Source organism: Haemaphysalis longicornis, unplaced genomic scaffold (assembly GCF_048455015.1).
Source record: "Haemaphysalis longicornis isolate Haplotype H1 unplaced genomic scaffold, Haemaphysalis longicornis Haplotype H1 scaffold_14, whole genome shotgun sequence".
Lineage (NCBI taxonomy): Eukaryota > Metazoa > Arthropoda > Arachnida > Ixodida > Ixodidae > Haemaphysalis > Haemaphysalis longicornis.
This window is the reverse complement of record NW_027526245.1, coordinates 62,318,320-62,340,159: the sequence shown is the minus strand read 5'-3', so window position 1 is coordinate 62,340,159 and position 21,840 is coordinate 62,318,320. Positions and strand designations below refer to the sequence as shown.

Sequence of the window (21,840 nt, the reverse complement as noted above, 5' to 3'; positions counted from 1 at the left end):
AACGTCAAGTGATGGCGTACTGCGACTATGTCTACACAGGGTTATTGCACTTAACGACTGTAGAAAGAAGGCGATAATTTCGTTGCATTAAAGGGGTTTCGCGAGAGTAGGGCCGTGTTAATATTTTTTTCTGTTCGCGCTGAGCTTGTCCTTTACTACGTGTGCGCATGCGCAGTGCGCGAGAACAAAAGGTAAACTCTACATATTTGCTTGTCATTTCCTTAGCGAGTAAACGTTAGACGAGTATTTCTAAATTCAAAATTTCAGGCCCATTTGCAGGCAGATTTGCAGATAGCTACGCTTGCATTCAATGCCCCAAGCACATTTTTTCCAAGCGTCGAACTGAGAGGCGCCATTGACGGTGTGGCGGCCCTTAGTGTCTCTCGTCTATAACTGCTTTACACGTGACGACGCAACCGGGTACTACCGGCTGCTTTCCGCTGGGCATGTTGCGAAACTGTCGGCGTTTTTATCTATAATTAGTGTTCGCGCTGAGATTTTCGCAACGTCCAGCGCTTTCTTGCATCATACAAAACCAGGTGGCGGGGAGCCGGCGGAAATACCACCCTCGTCACGTGTGCCAATCGCTTAGATGGAGAGGGAAGCGGCTTGTTAGTCCGTATGGCACTGAAGTATTGAAGGCGTGCGCGATTCCTGAAAAAGAAACGCATACTCAATAACAATAGGTTCGGCATGTTTAATCCGACCACGACGACTTGAAACAGTCCAAGGACTTATGATCGCTACTTTTCCCCGAACCTTAAAACGGTGTTTCTGTCGCGCCTGCGATTGCCTGCCTGCGGGGCATTAAAGTCGGCGACGCGTCGTTTAATTTGGGTGAAAAGCGTTAGGGCTTCGTTCCGCGCGGTGTACTGTAGGCGATCCAGTAGACAAAATACTAATCAGTTTTTGTACGCCATTCATCATCGCTGTCAGCTCAAAGCTAAAACTGTTGCATTCACCTCACGCGTAGGCTTTTAACAGCGGAGCTGTTTAGGGGTTCGCAGTGTTCGTTGATGATGCCCGTCACGTCAGGCAAACGCATCCCACTGGGCCGACAGATGGCGCCGCCGTCTCGACGGCCGTCCAGTTCGCGATCTCGGCTGGTGCACGGGGGTGCGCGGCGCGCGTCCACCCCCTACTGTATGCACCGATAAACTACAGGACCTCCGTGGGTGAGCTGTACAGGTACAGTGCCTAGAATATACTAGGCACTATAGTACAGGCATGGATAAATGAAAGCCGAACAAGACAATAAGAAACAGAACACGCAGAATCCGCCTCTTTCACAACCCCACTGCGCATGCGCAATCCCCTAGCGGCCAAGTCCCTAAGCAGTCCAGTAGGGGCAGCAGACGACATTCCCCACAGCTCGCGCACAAGCGGGAAGGGGTCGTGGTTGTATTTACATCGTTTGATTTTTTGTGTGCGCTCGTTGTGCGCGGAACAATGCCCACAACTTGTGCTGCGTTCCGCTGTAACTCGGAGTGCCGAAAAGGGAACGGTGCCGGCTTCTATCGCTTCCCGTCGGCCGCACGCGATCGGCTACGGCGGCTTGAGTCGCTCGCGTCGGCTCGGGTGATGGGAACTGTAGGCTTAGCATCCTGGCGGATATTTGATCGCTGCTATCTGTGCAACTGCGAATGACAATCCGCAACACAACTTTTCACTACACTATCATACCCTTTCTCGCATGTGGAACTCTATTTAAGTTATAACTGCCGTTTGAGCGATCGGTGACCAAGACATCTGCGTAGCCTGTTTCGATGCTTCCGCGCAGGTATCGCCATCTCTCGGCTGCTCGGCGCACCGCGCGCCGCGGCGAGCGGTCAGCGTAGGCTTGCATCGCGGCAGATATATCTGATCGCCGCTTTTAAAATAAGCCCTGACAACAACCCCTAGCACAATTTTTCACCACACTAACACCTACTTTCTCGCATGTGGAACTTTTTAGCGATCAGATTGATTCAGAAGAGCAGCGACAAGCGAGGTTGCTACCGTGGTCTGCGCCGGTTCGAGCCGCTGAGTGTGCCGAGCTGGCAGGCGCGGCCGGCGTGTGCGCGGACAGTTTCCGAAGGCAGAAAACGCTTCACGATTGCTTGCTTTATCCATTTCTTGCGAACAAACGCGCAGAATCTACAAATTCAGCTCAGCGATCGTCGTAGTTGACCATGGTGCAAAAACTGTGGGCGGAGCGACGCCGACGACGCATCTCATGCGCGCATCGGGCCGTCTCAAATTCACGCGTACGACTAGTGGCGACAGTCGTAACGATCAGTCGCATGCGAATCGCGTGTACCAATCGTACATGTGTCCAGCGCTTAAAGGCATTTTGCGAACTGCCGGCCTTTGTTGAACTGGCGATCGCACTTCATGCCAGACGACTCCAAGTACTGCTCGAGCTGCCACTCGGACGGCACACGGATATGTCCGAGATTTCTCTGCCAGCCCTCATTCAGTGATAAGAAGCCGCCTGGTATTATATGATGACCAGGGGCTGTCGTCTTAAGGCGTTAAAACACCAACACAGAAAAAAAACTTCGGCTGCTCCTCGCCGTAATGTGGGATTGCCGTGCATACAACGAGAACGCAGCCGGAGGAAACGCCGGCAAACCCTACGGCTTCAACTTCCGCTAGGCACGCTAGGTGGCAGCACACCGCAATGAAAGAGGCGGATTGAAAAATACCGTCCGTGGAGCTCCAATAATGGCGCGCAATTGTTCCATTTAGACAACCACGTTTTCCAACTTTGTTACTGCATTATGCCACGCACCAATTTGGCTTGCATGGAAAGAAATCGCGCTATTTGTGTACTCTGGTTCGTATTTTCGTGTTCACGTGTTATACGTATTTTCGTGTTCACGTGTTATACGTATTTTCGTGTTCACGTGTTATACGTATTTTCGTGTTCACGTGTTATATGTCCATGAGTGTACACACCGCGGCGACTGGTGTTGAGTCAACTCCGCCGTTTCAGCAGATTGCACAAGCTAGGAAACAATAGTTTGTGTATTGGCAGGGCTCGGCGTGTTCTTCAGTAGGCCGAACGCCTACACTTCTGCAGCCGCTACTATTCCGACGTCACTCACTACCGACGCCACCTTTACTTCCTCAGTGACGTCACGCTGGGAAGCCGGTCTTCTTAATTAAGAGCGGAACATCACGGGGAGCTCCGGCACCCGCAGCGACTGCCGTCAAAATGGCGGAGGCTACAAAATTGTAGGCACCCCATGTGTCAATGCGAGCAGCTCCCGCCCCGTCTCCAAAAAATGAAAATCAGCCGCGTGCACTCTTGGAGACCGACGCCCCTGACAAACATTTTCTCTCCCATCAAGTCCTCGTTGATACAAAAACGCCTGTTTTGCGGACGCGCGAGTGCCCAACTTTAAACAAGATTGGTGGAAATGCTTCGATGCGGATACCGGAGGTTCGTCCGCGTAACAGCGAGTTCAACTTCGTTACCACTGAAAGCTGCTGAAACAATCTTGTTGAAAAATGTTCGAGGTAAAGGGGGTGGGCTGAGACTTCAACACGGCGCCGGAGTTTTCTTCATGTCCCGCTCGGTGTAGGCGGGAGGATCGGGCTGTAAGTACCAAAACTGCTAGGCACGTTGCCCGACAGCGGCCCTTCGTACCCGTACGCCATGCGAACGTGGCACAGAAAGCGAATACGCCGCTTGGTAGCGCGTGCCCTCCGTCTCTCGGGCGGCGGATGCAGGAAGTCCGATTTCCCGCGCCGGACACCCCGCTCCACCTACTCACCCCCGTGTGACGCAAGTTCGCCATACAACGGGCGACGGAATGAATGGGTAGACCGCGACGAGAGCGTGACGGCAGTAGCTGCAGCAGCAACAGAAGCAACGGCGGTTTGCGGAACGCCTTTCTTCGCCCTTGCGCAACAACCCTGCAGGGGGCTTGCGCGGCGGTCATTAACCGGACCCCCCTTTCCCTCCTGTCGTCGTTCGTCGTGTTTTGAGTGTGCACAGTCGCGCATTGCCCACATTCCTGCCGAGGCGTGCCGTATTTGCGCGTCTGCTATCCGCCGACGTGGCCCCGTTTCGGCGGGTTGCACTCAGGCCTTCCTCAACGCTGTCCCCTTGTGCAAGCGCGCGGGCCCCTTGCTGCGCACTCCTAATTGAGCTGAGCGGAAACGCGAATTAGTGGTGGGAAGAGAAACGGCTCGGAAGAACCACCAGTGCGCACTTGCATGGCGGCAGTCCGTCCGTTTGCGAAGATCGAGAGCTGCTGCTGCGCGTCTGCTTAGGATCGTTCGTCGCTTTCGTTTTCTCCAAGCCGTCGCATTCCGGGTTTGCCGAGAGTAGTCTTTCGGGTGGAGGATTGGGGGCATTGCGAGTGACTGTTGATGTGACGGCATTAAATGACCCACTGAACAAAAAGGGCTGGCGGCTTTGGCGTTGTCTGTACCAGCGAAACGGCACATGAATCCCTATTCGTCGCCACTCGTCGTGTGACCCCATTGCGCGTGCCTCAAACCGAGACTCTAAGCGAGTCCTCGCGCCTCCGCTGTGGCAACGCCTGGGCATGCGCAGCGGCAGCCCCTCTGCGAATTCAGCACGCGCCGCGCTCAGTTTCGCACTCTGAAAACGCCGCACCTCTTGGCCAGAGGCGCAGCAGTCACCGGTTAGACAGCGCGCTCTGGCGGCGGAGGGGTAATTCACAGCTGGTAAGGAACCCTGCTCCAGTGTCCCCCTGAGTATTTTTGGACAGGCGGCAAAGTCTTGCGGACAGCTACGGCTGTGCACGGTCAGGCAGTCTTCCTCCTGATAAGAGGCGTAGGCGGGAGCAATGGTTCGGCATAAAAAGCGTTTTATTTGGCAGTCGTAACAGTTCAGGCCGGGCGGCGGTATACCGGTTCCTGTGGAGGGCGACCTCCTAAGGCCAAGTCATCTTCGCATAAGGATCGTCGGCCGGTGCTAGCCGGCCTCGGCAGTGGTCGCCAGTGGTCCTCGATCAGCTCCCGAGGAGTACCTGAACACGATCCCGCTCACAATGGCTCACCACGGCTCGGGAGTGCCACCGATGATCTTTAGGGTCAGGGGTTCCTTGCAGAACGGTCGGGGGTGGCAGGGCCCCGTCGTATATGTCCTTGCAAAAGTGTGGTGGTGTGCTACTCGGCAGGTGTTACAGTAACAGTCCACAGCGACGTGCTGCGCGCGAGCACGATTATAAATTCTCACCCAAGGCAGTGCGCAGCTGTCCGGCTTGGCAGCAACGCGTGCGATTAGGAGATAGTGTGGAGCGATGAACGATAGTCAAGCATATATGTAAATAAATGCTCCACATCATGTAGACGAAGGCCCGTAGACAGGTTCCTGCACTGCATACTGACTAATTGCTCTCGCACTGATCCCGCTGTCTTTGCACGGCCATCGTTTCTAATACCCCTGTCACACGCGCCAACCTAATGTCATTTTAGACGAATGAGATTCGTTTCAAATGACATTCGTCTGCTGTCACACGGGCTCAGTCTAATGACATTCGCTGCGAATGACATTCGGTACCGAATGAGTCCAGAGAACTCATTCGACTGTGAATTCGGACCAACTGCGTACTCTCAACAGCAGAAGACCAGAAAAAAATATATTTTAAAAAATAAGAAACTTACTGTTTGCCACTTTTTATTTGATCTTGCCTGTTTTAAAAGCTTTCGCTTGCTTTATTGAGCACTTTGAATGAATTACTTCCGCTTTCAGTGTGACCGCATGGGTTCCCGGCTTTTCCAACTTTCAACCATTTCAACATGGCTGCCGTCGGCATGGGGACGGAAAATGCGCGCGCCCGCAATGCCGCGGGAAACTTTCACTCTACCCAAACGAACGCACGCAATGGTCCGAGAGCGAGAAGTTCGCTCGGCGACAGCCTTTTTCACGTCGCTCATCTCGGCGTCGTCCCCGCGCGCCGCCACGTTTGTGGACAAATTGCGGTATATATGGATCATGGCGGATCTGCTTGTTGTTTGTCTTGGCTTCGTATGACTTATTGCAACGAATTACGGCCTAAAAAGAGTGCGCATATCGCATGCTAAAGCATTTTAGATACTTTTTCTCAAAGTATAAACGCTTATCTGAATTACATCATCATTCCATGCAATTTCGAGTGCGCCAAGTATACTACCGATTGCCATTGACATCACACGTGAATGACATTTGGTTTGTTCGTGTAGCACCTATGCAGAAAACGAATGTCATTTGAAACGAATCTCATTCGTCTAAAATGACATTAGGTTGGCGCGTGTGACAGGGGTATAAGTGTCGCCCGCCGTTACTAAGGCGTGGAGTGGTCAGATTACGATTTCACCAGATGCTCGAACTGCATCGTTCGAAATATATACACAGATATGCGGAGCAGGCTTCACCGTGGCATGTTTATTTTTTTTTCGTCTTTCGGCAAAGGGTACCGTATAAACTCCTCAGACTGCCCAAGTGTCTGTCAGCTGCTCAGCATGCGGCTTCAGAACGCGCGTGTTAGTGCATGCAAAGAACGTGCAACACTTTTCCTACAGCACCTTCGTCTGCAGTCTCCTGGGCTACCGTCTGCGCACCTGTATGCCGCATGAGCCAAAATGCGTACACCGCTCTGGGCTCCTCCTCATTTGTAAACAATTGCTCTCGTATTAACACTCACGGGGCTGAGGCATCACCCACGCAATGCCTCGGGGCAACGAACTCGAACGCGTTTAGTTTTGCGCGTGCGCTTCGCCTTCCATTTCCTCATCGTCTGTTGGCGTTGCAGTCGCGTGTGCACTCGCCCGTCGCACCTGCGCTCGGGGTGTCGCGGCCGCAGCCCAATTCATCAAGCCCGTCAGATATGGTCTGTCTAGCGCCGTCAAGTTGCAGCCGCTCTCCATTGAACTCGCCGCCTCGCACCCTCCTGCTTCGGGCCATGGAGGCGGCGGGTGTTCGATATGTCGCTGCTGCGGCTGCTGCTGCGGTGATTGTAACGTGTGGTTGTATATACTTGACAGCCAGAGTTTAATTCCCAGTAGAGCTGATTAGACGTGTCGGTATTTGGCGGTGGTTGTCAATGGAAAGTAAGGAAGTGGGTTGACGGGGTGGGGCGAATCCGTCTGCTCAGAAGTTTATCCGAATCCGGTGATCTTCGTGTGCAACCTGTTGACTCGTTGAGCCGATTCTGATGACTCCGTGACTGCGTCCGGGCTTGCCAAATCCCCAGCTCCCCGTTCGATCGCTGTTGCCGTGATCACCGAAACAATAAAATTCTCCTTATTAAGGTATGCGTCTACACGTTCAAATCTTTACACTGTACTCGGCTCGGTGAGTATGCGCGCCGTGTAGCGGCGTGGTCTTTAGCAGCAGCAGCAGCAGCTTCAAGCCCTACGGGCGGTTGCCTGCGCACAATGCTTATTGTCCGTCGCCGAGCCACTGCCGTCCAACACCTCTACGCACGTGTACTACGTCGGCGCTTCTGCGTGCATATAAACAAGGCCGCGCGCGCAGTCAGTGCGTATACGCTAAGTTTAGACTGCCGAGGCACTGACATTCGCCGACTGGCGTGCGATGACGTCAGATCCGCGAGGCGCGCGCCTTCATGACAGGTACGCGGGGCCCGTAACTACCGAGGTAAAGCCTAGCGCTTTTTGACACGCGGCATCCGTGTGGTCGCCTGGGATGATCTAAGCTTTCGCGCCTTTTTGCCACGCCAGATATCTGCCGCCTTCCATGCTGGAGTGGCACGCCACGCCTCGTGCTGCACATAGTCTACTTCCTTCCTCCGGAAGCGGCTGTCCACGCGGTCCCTTTTCCTTGTAGAATAGTTAATGTCGCTTTGTTGTTAGTGTATGCGCTGAAACCCAGAATGTTCGCGCACCCTTGCTAGCGAGACCCCCAAGACGGCGCGTGCTATTGCCGGGCAGTGCCCGCAACACACATTGCGCAGTTCTCTACAGACGAAATTTTCGAACTTAGCACGAATATTCGAAGACTAAATATCGAATATACAGACGTGTGTGTGTGTGTGTGTGTGTGTGTGTGTGTGTGTGTGTGTGTGTGTGTGTGTGTGTGTGTGTATATATATATATATATATATATCAGGGTGTCGAACCGAAAAAAATACCGGTTCGGTTACGGTTCGGGTTCGGGTGAAATAATTTCGTTCCGGTTCAGTTCCGGTTCGACAAAATCACGTACCGAACCGGTTCGCGAACCGGTTCGGGAGCTTGAACCGGTTCGCGAACCGGTTCGGGAGCTTGAATTATCACTAAAATTAGAAAAAAAACATTTACTAGTTTAAAACGACCGTCAAATCAAAACACAAACTGACATTCAAAATGGTGCTGCTCCCCAAGGGCAGTGGCGCAATTGCAAAGGAAACTTTAAACAATTAGGAGATATTAGAAAAACACATGAAGTGGCGACGATTTACCACCTTCTTTATCGCTCAGACTTTCTGTTGTCCTAGCAACTATTCATAAAGCCAACGCCAAGAGATATGATGGTGGGATATATTTTCTGTCCTTTCCTTTTTTGTTGAAATCGCAATTGTCGCTATGCAATCGCCCATCACGCTAACCTTGAGGCCTTAAATTTAGTCCTGCGTACGGGCGTGTTCAAATACCAGCGCTTAATAACAATGGCGCACATTTTTTATATTTGTAACAAAACAGAAAAATTCTACAACAGGCACATAAATACTACCAATGAATTATATTATTTGGTAACCCTGAATAATTTGTTAGCTGTCACCTTATCGAATGTGTTAGCCACACTTTTGTTAAAAGTAAGCTTTAGTTACGCTCAGTCACTGCATTATTGCTCTGACCACTGCAATTCCTTTTGCCATACCGAAAGTGTGCATTACAATCAGTATGTCATCGTACCGCCTGAACCCCTACCATCGTTCCGTGTGCTACATTGCGGAATCTTATATCAGGTAATGCGGTTACAAAATGAAAGGGAAATTTGACACGTGGAGCATGAGATGGGACTTTTTGGGTAGACGCTCTTTAATTCGTCCACAGCAGTACTCCCCTCCGGAACGAGTAGCAGTAGAAGCAATGTAGCGAGTTGGGCAAACGGCTTAGCAAACAGCTTAGCCACTGAGCAGCTCCTGCGGTCACACTTGTCAAGTATTAATAATTTGCAGGTGTCGGACCTTTTCAACAAATTATGAAATGCAAAAAGTTTGCACACATCGGGTGTGAGCTTTCGCTGTTGCGCAGTGGAGCACTCCTGCAGCCTGATTTCTCCAATGAAGTCGCAGCTAGGGAAGGGCAAAGTCGTTTTATATCACCTGCAAGCTGCCGAGAATGACATTTCGTTTGGTCAGCTTGCACTACGCTCGCGCCTTCAGCAGCAACAGACCAATGCTACATTGGTGCTCATTCATTTCCCCTGTTGTTACATAAAGCGTGATAGTGTTCAATTGTCTGGAGGGGAAAGTGCGCGAGCAAGTACGAAGTTGATGGTACGGGAAAGAAAAAAAAGGCCTGAATTGCATTGACTGTGCAATATCAACAACAGAGGGTCGAACCGTTTTGGCATGAACCGGTAACCGTTATTTCTTTTTCCGGTTCAGTTCCGGTTCGGGTTCAGCGTACTCAAAAAATAACGGTTCGGGTTCGGGTTCAGTTCCGGAAAAAATACCGGTTCGGTTCCGGTTTTCGGTTCGGTTCGGTTCCGGTTCGACACCCTGATATATATATATATATATATATATATATATTATAAATTTCTTACTCTTGCAATGCGACTGAACGGAGGAGGAAAAATTCACTAACTAGACTGACCGGCGTATGTTTAGCGCGTCAGCGATGCGTGGCGCTGGCATGATTCAGTCTCAGGCGATGTAGTCATCTCGAGCTGTTTAGCAGCCATTTGAGCCCGTCGCGGTGACTCAGTGGCCAATGCGTTGTGCTGCTGAGCCCAAGGATGCAGGTTCGATTTCCGGCCGTGGCGGCCTCTTTTTCTGGTGGAAGCAAAAAGCGAAACGCCCGTGTGTTCGAGATTCCGACGCGCGTTAGATTCCCTGCAGGTGGTTGAATTTAATCCGGAGCCCTCCTCTACGGCGCGCCTCCATCCCCTGTGCAGCGTCGGCACGTTAAACCTCATAGTCAATCAATCAATTTACCTGCCAGCTACAGGGCGGGTTAAGCAACTCGGTATTGGGCCGACACCGAATATTCGCAGATATCGAGTGTCGGATGCTTGAATCGAATACGGATCGAGCAGTGAGGAGTACATTGTATTCGTATTTGAAAGTACGAATATTCTCGCTTTTTCACCGGAATCGTATCTTCGAGGCCAGTCCCGAAGTGTGGTAATAAACGTCATCTCACGTTGTACAGGAAAAGTAACAGAAATTCCCACCCGAACAAGCGCATCCCATCCCGCCGAGGTCTCGTCCTTGTGCGGGCTGCTCCGAGGCAGCTGAGTTGCCGCTTGCGCAGCTGGTGGCTGTCATTAACCACGTCTTGGCGTTCGGTGTTTTCTCTGCTACGCTGAACGTTGGCTGAATCGAGTGCATGGTGTTTCCATCATGGGGCTTCCACGGGCCCCCTCGTGGGTGCGTCTTGCTCGCGCTTTGTGGTCGCCAATGAATTCAAAGGGCGTGCTCTAACTACTTACTCGATCTTTAACTTTCGGTTCAAATGAACAACGATCGCCTCGTTGAAGAAGCTTTTAAGACAAAATACAACCTGGTTTATTTTGACGGAACTGGCTTTCGATAACTCGCACAACTTCTTCCAGCCAATAAAAAAAGAGAAATGCGTTCTTTAAGCAGAAAAAAAAATCGCAACTCAAATTTCGCGCGACACGCCGGCGGCAGTGCGTACTAAAGAGAAACACAAAAAACAGTTATCGGTGTGTTAACTACACCTTAGCATTCAAGCGATGCGATTGAGCGCAACTAGATTCTCACCACAATCGCGCAGTGATGTTTCTTGGACGTGGATAAGGTCGGCGGCTGCCAGTCGTACAAACAGGCCCTGTGACGTCATAAATACCTAGCGGGTCTTTATGACGTCACTACTTCATTTTTTTTGTGATATCAAGGTTATTTGTTTGAAGTTTGCCCTGACATTGGTAACGTTGGAGCAATGCAGTATGTTTATTCGACCACGCTTGCGGTATTCACGATCCCTCAATGCCGAGCGGTCGTAGGTAAGTTGTCGCTCTATGTCCGCTTCAGAATTGCCCAGCACATGGCCTGGCGAATTACGCGAATCTTTAGTGGTGACTGTCCAGCACTTCGGATTAACCGAAGTTTCTCCTTCGTCGGGGGTTTTTCTGCTTCCGCGTCGAGCGTGACTCGCGTACACTTCATCCTCGGCTTCGTCCTTGCGGCGATGCCCCTTGCATTGTCTCGTGCCGATCGGAACGTAAGACGACGCCCCCCACTCTGTCGCCGTCACCGATACCGCCAACTAGACAAGGAGGCCTACGTGACGTTCGCACGGCCGGGACGGCTCAACGGCCGCATCCGCGGGAGGCTTCGGTTACCGCCTGGCGCAGGGTTCTATAAAAAGACCGCAAGAACGCGCGCGCGAATTCGCATAAGACTAGGTTATATGGTTACGTTGAAAGCGTTATGCTGTGGGTATTTCAGTATCTGTACAGGGGCGGTATTCTCTAGTTTTGTCCCTTTTGCGTCACCTTCAAAAGTGTCTCTTTTGGCGAGCCCTGATTGGCTAAAACCAAACAACCGGAAGTGACGTAACGCAAGCGCGGGAAACCTACTGCCAACGCTCACTGCTTAACTGGAAGTACGTCACGATGAAAGGGACGTTTTCGAAAGGGACGGTTACGAGAATACCGCCCCAGGATTGAGGAACATGGCGCCAGTCTTGCATCCTAGAGTTCTTGGTGTTGATGGTCCCTCACAAGTTGTGAGTTAACTCACAACAGCCTCCCTCTATTGAGAGAGAGCCTGTCTGTGGTGTAGGTTGTGGGTCACAAGCTACGCCACAGGCAGTCTCTAATTATCTGTTCCCTTCCCGAGGGCCCACAAGTCTTGTGACAATACGCGTGTACTTACATACCCGTAGGTATAGCCGTACTGAATTCGGTGAACACTCTGACGTAAGAAAGCGTAGGCTATCTCTGTCACTAAAAGAACATTGCACAACCACTGCTTGCAATCGGTGATGATTTAGAAGCGGAAACTTGGGGCTTGCTAAGAACCTTGAAAGCAGGCCTACTGTTTGGTCGTTTCAACGGCCTATGGACATGATGTGAGCAACGCTTAGATGGGGAAACGACCGTCTTGGACTGGGGAGCGAACTCTTGGGAAAGACATCCTAGCTCAAATTGAGAGGAATGTGGGATTAGGCTGGATGCGTAATGCAGAGAACTGACGACACCGGTGGACCACTGGGGTAATGGGAGTGAAAGCTGAGACGGGTAGGACACAGGGAACTTAATGGACTGGTGACTGAAGGAAATTAGTGGCAAAGAATGAATTCCGACAGCCAATTTATGGATGGGAGCGGTCGAAGACTCCTTCATCCTGCAGTGTGCATAAAGGCTGTCTAATGTCATAAAACTGTCTAACGCACAGGTTCATCATCATCATCATCACCACCAGCCTATCTACGCCCACTGCAGGGCAAAGGCCTCTCCTATTATTCTCCAATTACCCCGGTCAGCCTCCATTTAACGAAGTCGCCGAAAACCGGCAACTGTTTCGTTAACTCTGGAAACCCGTAAACTCGTTAAGCTTACGGGAAACTGCACGAAAAATCCGAATTAGTTTATTAAATCTGCAGATGCGTAAAATCGAGGTTTAGCGGTAACGTGTGTCGGCTTCTGGTGTTACTGTAGCTTTCATCCGGTCTCGCCACTGTCCATGACGCCAATCATGACATATCTGATGAGGCTTTCCTCATCACCGCGTACATTGTTAAAACGACGCGTCGTCACGTACGCACGCACGAATGGGTATCTGGTTAGCGACATCAACTGCAGCGCAGTGCCGCCATTGCGTCACGTTTTCTGGCAGCACATTTCGCGAATTGGCGATTATCGCATACTTCGCTTCCCCTAGCGTGAGTGCGCTGATACAAAGCGCACAAATCACCTTTCTTTGTTGAGCTTGTCGCCGTCGCCTTGTATGCACAACCCCTTAGTGTTCGCGCTGTCGGGTACCCTTATCTAAGTAAAGGCTGTTGTCACTTGCCCATTTGCATTTTCGACGGCGCATTCGCACCCACTTCACCCTGCTCACGAGACGCTCGTTCGGAGAAAACGCTTTATCGGGGGAACTTTAGCAACGCCGCCTGTAAACATTGCCTGTTGCTTCAGCCGATAGTGGCCACACAGCCGCAGTAATGGCGGATCGGTTGCTGGGAGCGAGAGTAGCGCATGCGCAGAGCGCTACCTGGAAAAGGCCCATTGTCAGTTTCGACTTATAAAAACCACAGTCAGGGGTCGATTCCTTTCTTCGCTCGGATATCGTTGCGCGTTAAAAAAAGAAAAAACACGAGCTGACTACAATGTTCGGCAACCGTTTTTTTTTTTTCCTTTTTACTCGCCACGCTGGTTCGTTTTGTCTCTTTGCCTTGCAATGGTTCCGTAGTTTCCTCGTGACGACGCCAACGCCCTGTTCCCCTTCAGAATTATCCGTTGCTTGAGGCAAGCACAACAGATAAGGCCTTAGTTGTACTCCCCCGTCGATAAATATAGCTGGGGAAAGCAACTGCAGACGCTCATAGTAGCTTAGTGCATCGGTCATTGTCGCTACCTCGTCGCCAGCTGAGATAAAGCGCGCTCACTGATCGTATCAACGCAAGTGCCGCCGCTGGTGGCGGCCAGCTCGCTACCGTATATTTCCGCCAACTACCCGCAGCAACAAAGTTCCGGCAGCACGAATGCCGGAACATCAGTGTAGAGTTTCTACCGTAACCGGATGTTTAAAACTGGTATATGGAGATTGTTGCCGGCAAAATAGCCGACAAGCCGCGCGTTATGACTGCGCCCGGTACACAAGTGGTATCGTCTTCTCGGATACCACTCGTATAAGAGCAGTTTTTGTGGGAGGGCAGATTCACTACCTCTTGAAAATGTCAGTTTGCTTTCCTTGCCCCTGTGGCGCCCTCCGTTCGAGGCCATTCCGTCGCATAACGCTGTTCTAACGCTGGAGCAGCGTAAACCACGGTTTTCCAAATCTGCTTGTTTATAGCTAGTGCACGCGCTGCCGAATATTTTCTCAAGAATAACAAACCGTCGCCGCTCTGAAATGTGCTGTAGAATTTTTCGCAATGCTTCATAGGTTAGGGTCACTCGGCTTAAATGCCGCCTTGGCTGCCTGATTGGGCTCTTTTTTTTTTTTTGGGTGGAGGGGAAGGGGGTGAGGGGAGGGTTGCGAACTTTCAAACGCTTGCGCATCTCCGCGTTCAGCGCATGCGCGTTGACTCGGCGCAGCAGCACAATATCCCACCAGCGGATCTCGGTACTCTAAAACGCTGTCTTGTCGAAAATCTCCTGCTTTTGTATTTGCATCCGTCGGCCGCTCTTTCTACCACATCCCATCCACGTGCGCGGCACTTGCATAATGAGAAATAAACGCGCTGGTCGATCTACGAGTACCTGCGGTGCTCACGACGCGAGCAGTTTTCTAGTCATTGGGCGGCGCCACTCGTATTCCCCGAATTCAACTATTGCTAACGACAGACAATTCCCCCCGTGTGTGCGTTTTTCTTCCCAACCCCCGAATCACGTCGTACATATCCCCTTGCTTATTATTCTTCCTCTTTGCTCATTCGCGCAGGCGTCGGACTGGCGTGGCGCAAGCTCGGCCAGACGTCCAAGCCGACGGTGGAGATCAAGGCGGAGGGCGACGACTGGTCCATCAAGACCCACACCATGCTCAAGACCACCGAGCTCAAGTTCACGCTGGGCAAGGAGTTCGACGAGAACCGCATGGACGGCACCACCGTCAAGGTATACACAGCGCTGCGCTCGCCTTTTAAAGCAAAGCTTTACTACTTTCGCTCAGCACTTTCGCCGTAGATGCGCAAGTTCACCTTTTGACCGCGGACACACCCCCTGCTACACCCCCCTCGAAGCGCATCGCGTGACTCGCCGGGCCAGCTTTCGTTGCGGCGAATAAGACCCCGTTTTCAGTCGTGCTGCTCAACTAGCGGCGGTAACAGCCTCCGCGGTTGCGGCTAGCGTCACTAAATAAGCTACGCTTAAGAATACCGCGACTTCATGCACCCGGAACCGTCTTGGGGCCATTTTGTTTCTGGCTTGCAGTGTTGCCATCTCTCCCAACGAAACCGCCGCCGGTTGTGACGGGCAGAGTGTGACCGGCCGCTCTAGCGTCCGCGCAGCAGAGAGAGGCGCCAGAAACAAAATGGCTGCGCCCATATGTAAAAAAAATATCACGTGGTGCCGACCGACCAATGAAAATCCTGGCGGTCCATAACAATGAGAGAAAAGAGTGCCGATACTCTAAAAGCCTTTATTTAGTGCCGCTAGTTGCGGCCGCTCGGCTGATCGGCCGCCGACCAACCCCGCCGCCTCCCGCGCATGCGCCGCTGGGGCGTCTCTGGCTGCGTGACTCGTCTTGCGCCGAGTTCGCCGCGAATGAAAGTGATGCGGGCCTCCTCCTACGAGCGTTGCACGGGACCAAACGGCTTTGAGCCATGCTCGGCAACACAGCTGCATCAAAGCTTATAACCAAGCAAAACCAAGACTGAACCAGACTAAGCCAAGCTTTTTCTTTGCATATCTAAGGTTAGCTGAACTAAGCCGCAGCCATTTTTTTTCTTGTTCTTTTTTCTGGCGGTTGTGCTTGAAGTCGCCAATCTCTCTACTACACGGACGTTCAAAGGCGTCTTGTTAGGGTCGCTTACTTCCCGCTCGCTTTTCTGTTAAGCATTCCCAAGAGTATCGATCTCTGTAACTTTCTCCCCGTATATTTACAATTCCGTAGCCTAAAGTTGGCGAAGAGGCATGTGCAGGATGGAACGTAAACCCCCCAAAATAAGGAGAACCGCCTTAGAACCTAGTAGGCCTGCCGGTATCTAGTAGTTTGTCAGTTAACTGTGTAACCTACGAGGAAGTCTTTTCATTCGTCGGGGCTTACCTCAGCTTTATTTTTTTTTTCCAGCACCCGGCCGGTGCTTTGCAGCGAAAATCTCCCTCTCCATCTTTATTGTTCTGTTGTTTTTGTGTCCCACCGTTCGGGGGTGTCATTTTGTCCGCGGGTGTCATTAGGTCGGTAGAGTGCACAATTCGGAGAGTACCGCATGTGTGGTCCACGCTGCTGGGGGTGATTGTGCCGCGGATCGCTGCACACAGCTGTTTCACGCGTCGCGTCGCGCGCTTTTGGCCGGTGTACTGCGGGGCCGACCCGCTGCGGTCGTAATCGGACTCCGGCAAAACATTGGTCGGCGACGGAACTGTGTGCAGTGCGTCGTGCATTTCTGGCTATTCCCGGAAGAGACGTGTCCCGTTTGCTTTTGAAATGTACGCCGGACAACCGCCGTTTATAATTGCTTGAAAACAAACCAAAAAAAAAAAAAAACAACAAAAACAGTCGTTCTGAATAGGGAGTATAGTATTTTTTTTTTCTGGAGCATCGGTTATCGCAATCTCTTCGCATAGTTCATTAGCTCTTCGCGGTGTTGTTGTCACAAATAGTTTCTTTAATCGGATCTTTCTGTTGGAACCCTATTTTACGTATTGCTGCCACGATAACCTAAACCGCACAAACGACTTGTGGATACTCGTAAAGCTAACTTAAGCCATCTGTAAAAGAATAAAAAAAAAATCGAAGCTTCTGGTTTAAAATTTGTTCCCTATTCATTTTATCGAGTGCTCAATTTGTTTGGTACAGCGTAAAAAAAAATTGGGGCAATACTGCAATGGCTCTGGCCCTTTATAGCGTCTGGGAAGCGGGCGGTACTTAGCAAATCGCTTATAAGGTAAGCGTTAACATTGTTTCCTGCGACGGGAAGGGGCTATGATAAACATTTGCAGGATTCCGCTTGCATAAACTATTCAGTATCATGGAAGCGGCGTTTTTTTCTCTGCCTTTCTAAATAACGGGCGTGTAACTTCGGAGATGATCGTGACAGTCCCGTCAGGACCTTCAGGGGAGAGGGGCGAAACTCCTTTCCTTGTATCTATAATCCATTTGGCTATGGCCATGGCTGGGCCTTGGATACATTTTTCTTTTTTTTGTAATCGGCTTCACTCGCTGCCCGCTTCGATGAATAGACAGTGCATTCAACGAGGTAAACAATGTATCAAAGCGTCTCCGCACTCGTGTTTTGCCAACATTTCGGCAATTAACCTTTAGAAACTATTCCCGCACGCTTGCTGGTTGGGCGAGGTGCCTCTCGGTTTTTCCCCCGACTCGCTATTTATTCCTGGCCGCAGCAGACGCTTGAGGCTGCGTATTTATAGCCGCTTAATGACGTTCGCGCATTCATACCGTGCAGTGCCGGGTCACTGGCAGCGCGCGGTTTTGGCTGCTCCCTCGTTGCGTCAAGTGGCGGGAGTGTGGCAAGGAAATCCCCATTTCCTGTGTGCTTCCTCCGTTAGTTTCGTCAGCTGCGACATTAGCTCTGAAAGTTTCAGCAATGGATGCCCGCCCGCCGTGACTCTCCGTGTTGCAATATGGCTTTCTGCCTCGTTTAGCAAAAGATGGATCACTGCGACCCTTATCCCCCTCCCCTCGTGGCTTGACGCATACTCTCGCTGCGGTGGCATGCAGTGCTAACAGCCTGGTGTTGACAATGGGAGAAGCTTCTTTTCGCAAGTACTACCGCTATGATAGCTAATATGCCGCTGAGCTTGGTTCCATTGTATCTGTCCACCCAGCGCCGTGGCTCAGCGGCTAAGGCGTTGTGCTGCTGAGCTTAAAGGAGCCATGAAGAGAAAATTCAACTTCGTTTAATTTGAAAGAACTAAGATTGAGTATCTCACTCAGCTCCATTACAGCCACAAAAGATGTTTTGTTAACGAAAGAAAAGTGAGAAGTATTTAAAAACTTTTAAATTTGGCGCCACAGTGACGTGTTATGAGCAAGAATGACGTCATACGGGCCAACAATAGAACATAATTATCAGTGCGTTAGCTGCACGTTAGCGTTTAAGTGATGCGGTCAAATGGAACTAGAGGGCCCATTACAGACGTCCGGTCATGTGTCGTCGCGACAGGTGAGTTAGGCAGCCGCCAATCGCGCAAACAAGGTTCCGTAACGTCATAGGAAAGTTGCGTGAAATTGGCTAGGGGGTCGCGACTGCTTCACACATTTTCTTTAATACCTCCGTTATTTGTTCGAAGATTGCGGTGATATTGGTATCATTGTTATCGAGACTAAGCAGTCTTTCTAATAAACCCAACTTCTATTGTCTTCATGGCTCCTTTAAGGACGCGGGTTCCATCCCCGCCGCAGCGACTGCTTTTCATATGGAGGTCAAGAGCGACAACGCCCGTGTGTAGAGATTTCGGCGCACTTTGTTATGGTACCAGGTGGACGAAATTAAGCCGGAACCCTCCACTACGGGGCGTCTCAGCCCATATGTAGCTTCGCCGCGTTAAACCTCATAATAAGTGTACCCATTTTACTAAGGACGCCCCTTGTGGTCGCGGGTATAGGTTGTGTGGCTTGGCTTTCGCACCGGGTAGCGTACTTACGCGCGAAAAGGGCCCTTCCGCATTTAACGAGCGGCCAAGACGTAATATCGAGCAGCCGGTTTCGATCGCATGCCGCCAGGGCGGTTACTTAGATAGTTACGAAACGGACGAGATTTAAGTATCCCCGTTTTAAGATTTAAATGGACGTTTAAATGTATCCCTGTAGGCAATCCAACCTTGGTACGTAGCCCTCACCTAGGCTCGCTTTATGGCCCAGGTGCAGCGTGGGCGCCCGGTTTACGAATTTGATTTGAGCTTCGGTTGCTTGCGTCATTCCATGCGCGTTCGAGACAAGACCAACTTCTACTGCGAATTCGCTGTTAATTTCTCGCCTGAAACATTTCCTCGGCCTACTGTCGGAACCAGCTTCACTTTTAATTAACTCCCCATAGGTTATCGCGACCTGAAGTCTCTCTCGCAAACTAGTCCGTGACGTCACGGGGGCAGTGCGAGAAAGTGGATAGCGAATCGCCCTTTTTTCATCTTTTTTTTCAGGCCGGATCATTAAAGGGCCATGCAGACAAAACTCAAGTTTGGCTCATTCGAAAGATTGCCTCGTTAGAATCATACTAGGCAGTTTTAACATATCGTTACCGTGTTTGCGTTACCGTTTACCGTGTTACCGGAAGCCGCTGGCGACAGTGAAGCCTGGTAAGTTACCGTTCGCGGTAACTCTCGCACTGCGCAGTCGACTCCCGCAAACACGCTAAGCGGTAGCGTAAACACGGTAACGATATGCTAAAACTCTCTACTGACACCACTTTCAACGTAAACTTCGCTCGAATAAGCTATATAATTAGGGAGGCCATGCGACCCACTAGCTCATTTCCCGCAACAGAACCTACGACGCCTATGCATTGGCTGAGGCCGGCAAAAGCAAACGCAAGTTGTTAGGCAGGGCTTCTAAGCTTGCAGAACGAGATATTTTTGCTCGAAGATGTGTTCATGTTGCGTCATCGCAGACATCACGAAACACAGGATTTGGCGGGAGAATCAAAATGTCAACTTAAATTGATTAATTTCTCGGGGAATAAAGAATCGTGTGCTGCCTGAAAAGAGCTGATGTGGGCACTTTAAAACATCTTTCGAATAAAAGAAACTTCTATTTTGCTTGCACGGCCCCTTTAAGTGCCTCAATGGACTAGAAACGGGCGTTGTTTTTGTCCTGTACAAGAAAAGTCCCACTGCGGGAACAGTACCTGAAAAAAAAAAAAAAAAAAAAGGCATTTGAGATAGCATGGGAATTTCAGCCGTGTGCGTTACCGCCACTCTACGTGGGGGCGTGGCCGGCAGCGGAACAAAAGTGAGCCCAGTGCATGCTGACGTCGTATTGCGTGACACGTGAGCGTAACGGCACGCGAGTATAACATGTGCACCCCAGCCACGGAGAATTGATTCTGAGGAAACTTTGGCGGGGCGTTTGGGCAATCGGCTTGTCGAAGCAGTTTGCGCCAGAAGAGGAAGAAACGCGAAGAGACGCAAACACGATTACGGAGTAAAGGAGTCGACAGAAACCAGCGAGGGAAGCCTTAATGACCTTCGTCTTCAAAGCGCGTAAGCAAACTTAAGTGCCTAGAGGAATCGTTCGCCTCGCTTAATGGCTTGAAGTTCGCGTTAAATTGTCACGGTTGGTATTCGGACGTGGCAGCCTTTCCAATGAACCGTACTTGCATTTTTCTCTTCTCGGTCTCGTGAGTATCTTGTCTGACCCGCACTCTCTACCGGTTACCGAGCGCGAAACAGTAAATGGCGAAACTTTCATTCCTTTCCAAGCTGTTGAACCTCGGCAGCCCCGTTGCTCGTCCTCCCATGCACGTTATCCGGTGGCGTGGTACCGTGGTCGGAAATCGTCGTTGCACACGCCTGATCACTGGCCGTGCGTGGCAGGCTGCAGCTGTGTCGCAAGTTCGCGTCGCTTTGTGCGCGAGTGTCACCGCTTGTGGCGGCCGCGATGAAGTTACGACCGTCTGGCACCGCCGTGCGCCAGTCACCATGTGGCTATGTGTCTGCCGTGCATCCTGGCAACCTGAGGGGCGAAATGCGCTCATTCAAGGCTAACTGGGAGTTCGGGGTGGCCGCTTATAAGCCTGCTTTTCTGGACATGTCGTCGGAATACTGTGCCGCCCCTGCCACGGAACTCTTCTCCTCTCCCTCTCTCACCCAACGCGCTATTCCATTCCTTTCATGGACGTTTGCGTAGATCAGTTTTTCCACGCCTTAACGCTCGCCGTGCTTGCGCGCTATCTGTTGGGACATTTCGTGTCTGTTGAGCTTGACACAGCTCGAGGCAGGATCTTTTGATTTTAATTTCGCCTCTTGGGCTGGGTTTGCAACGCTTTTTGTTCCTTATTTGGTATCGTAAAAACAAATCCGACGTGTATTCACAGAAAAAGGCCGGTGCTTTCGGTTATTTACTTGAATGTTACCCCAAATATGCCCGAGGATTTCTTTGCGCTCTCGGGGGATTGAGCTCTCGGCGTCTCCTGTCGTCGTCCTCGTCTCCTGTAGTCACGGTACTAACACTGGGCCACTCGTTTTCTATCGCTTCGCGCTAGAACGCTTGGTGCCGTGTGGTTGAATCAACTGACGCAGACCAAAATTATCGCGTTTAGATAACCCAAGAAAGACTCGTTTTTAAAACACAATGGCGGATGGGGCAACGAACGTGATCGCATTCGTGATTGCAAGTCTGCGCAACTGGTACCAACTCTCCTGATTTCGAGCTCATTGCTTCGTGGTTGTGGCGTTCACTAATCGTGACTATGGGAAATTCGGCGTTCCGAAAATGTCCCTCTGAAAGCGTCCCGACAGCTTTCGCGATGCCGAACGATGCAGCGTTCCACCCGGCAACAACAAAACAAAGTGGATCAAGGGAATAAGCCTTTTGAGTAGACCCATGGGGGCGAATTGGTGGTACGTGTACCTCTCATCTGGCATCCTTTTATTATTTTTTGTTCACCTCCGCTTGTATCGGCCGGTTTTGTTCGATTTCAGCGGCAGTCGATTAGGGAGCGAACCGAGGCCACCGAGGGGCTCTCGTAACAATCTGCGCCGGTTCCGCTCCTCCTCGAGCTCTTTTTCCAGCGTCACCAGCAACGAAGCAGTACCCGAGCCCGTTTTCTCCTTTGTGCTCGCGCGACCACCATCCCTTCTTCAACCACCCCGAGAGGCGACGACGCCGGGCTCCGTTTCGTCACCGCGCCGCCGCCTCC

The 21,840-nt window shown here is 51.2% G+C and overlaps 1 protein-coding gene across 1 annotated transcript in view; it reads left to right on the top strand.

Annotated features, from left to right (window-relative positions):
* The window catches only part of LOC144165308 (sodium/calcium exchanger regulatory protein 1-like), a 38,574-nt gene that overhangs the window by 3,769 nt on the left and 12,965 nt on the right, over positions 1–21,840 (top strand). The window contains exon 2 of the mRNA XM_077695428.1: positions 14,745–14,917. Within this exon, the coding sequence (XP_077551554.1) occupies positions 14,745–14,917 (173 nt within the window). The remainder of the gene's footprint in view (positions 1–14,744; positions 14,918–21,840) is intronic.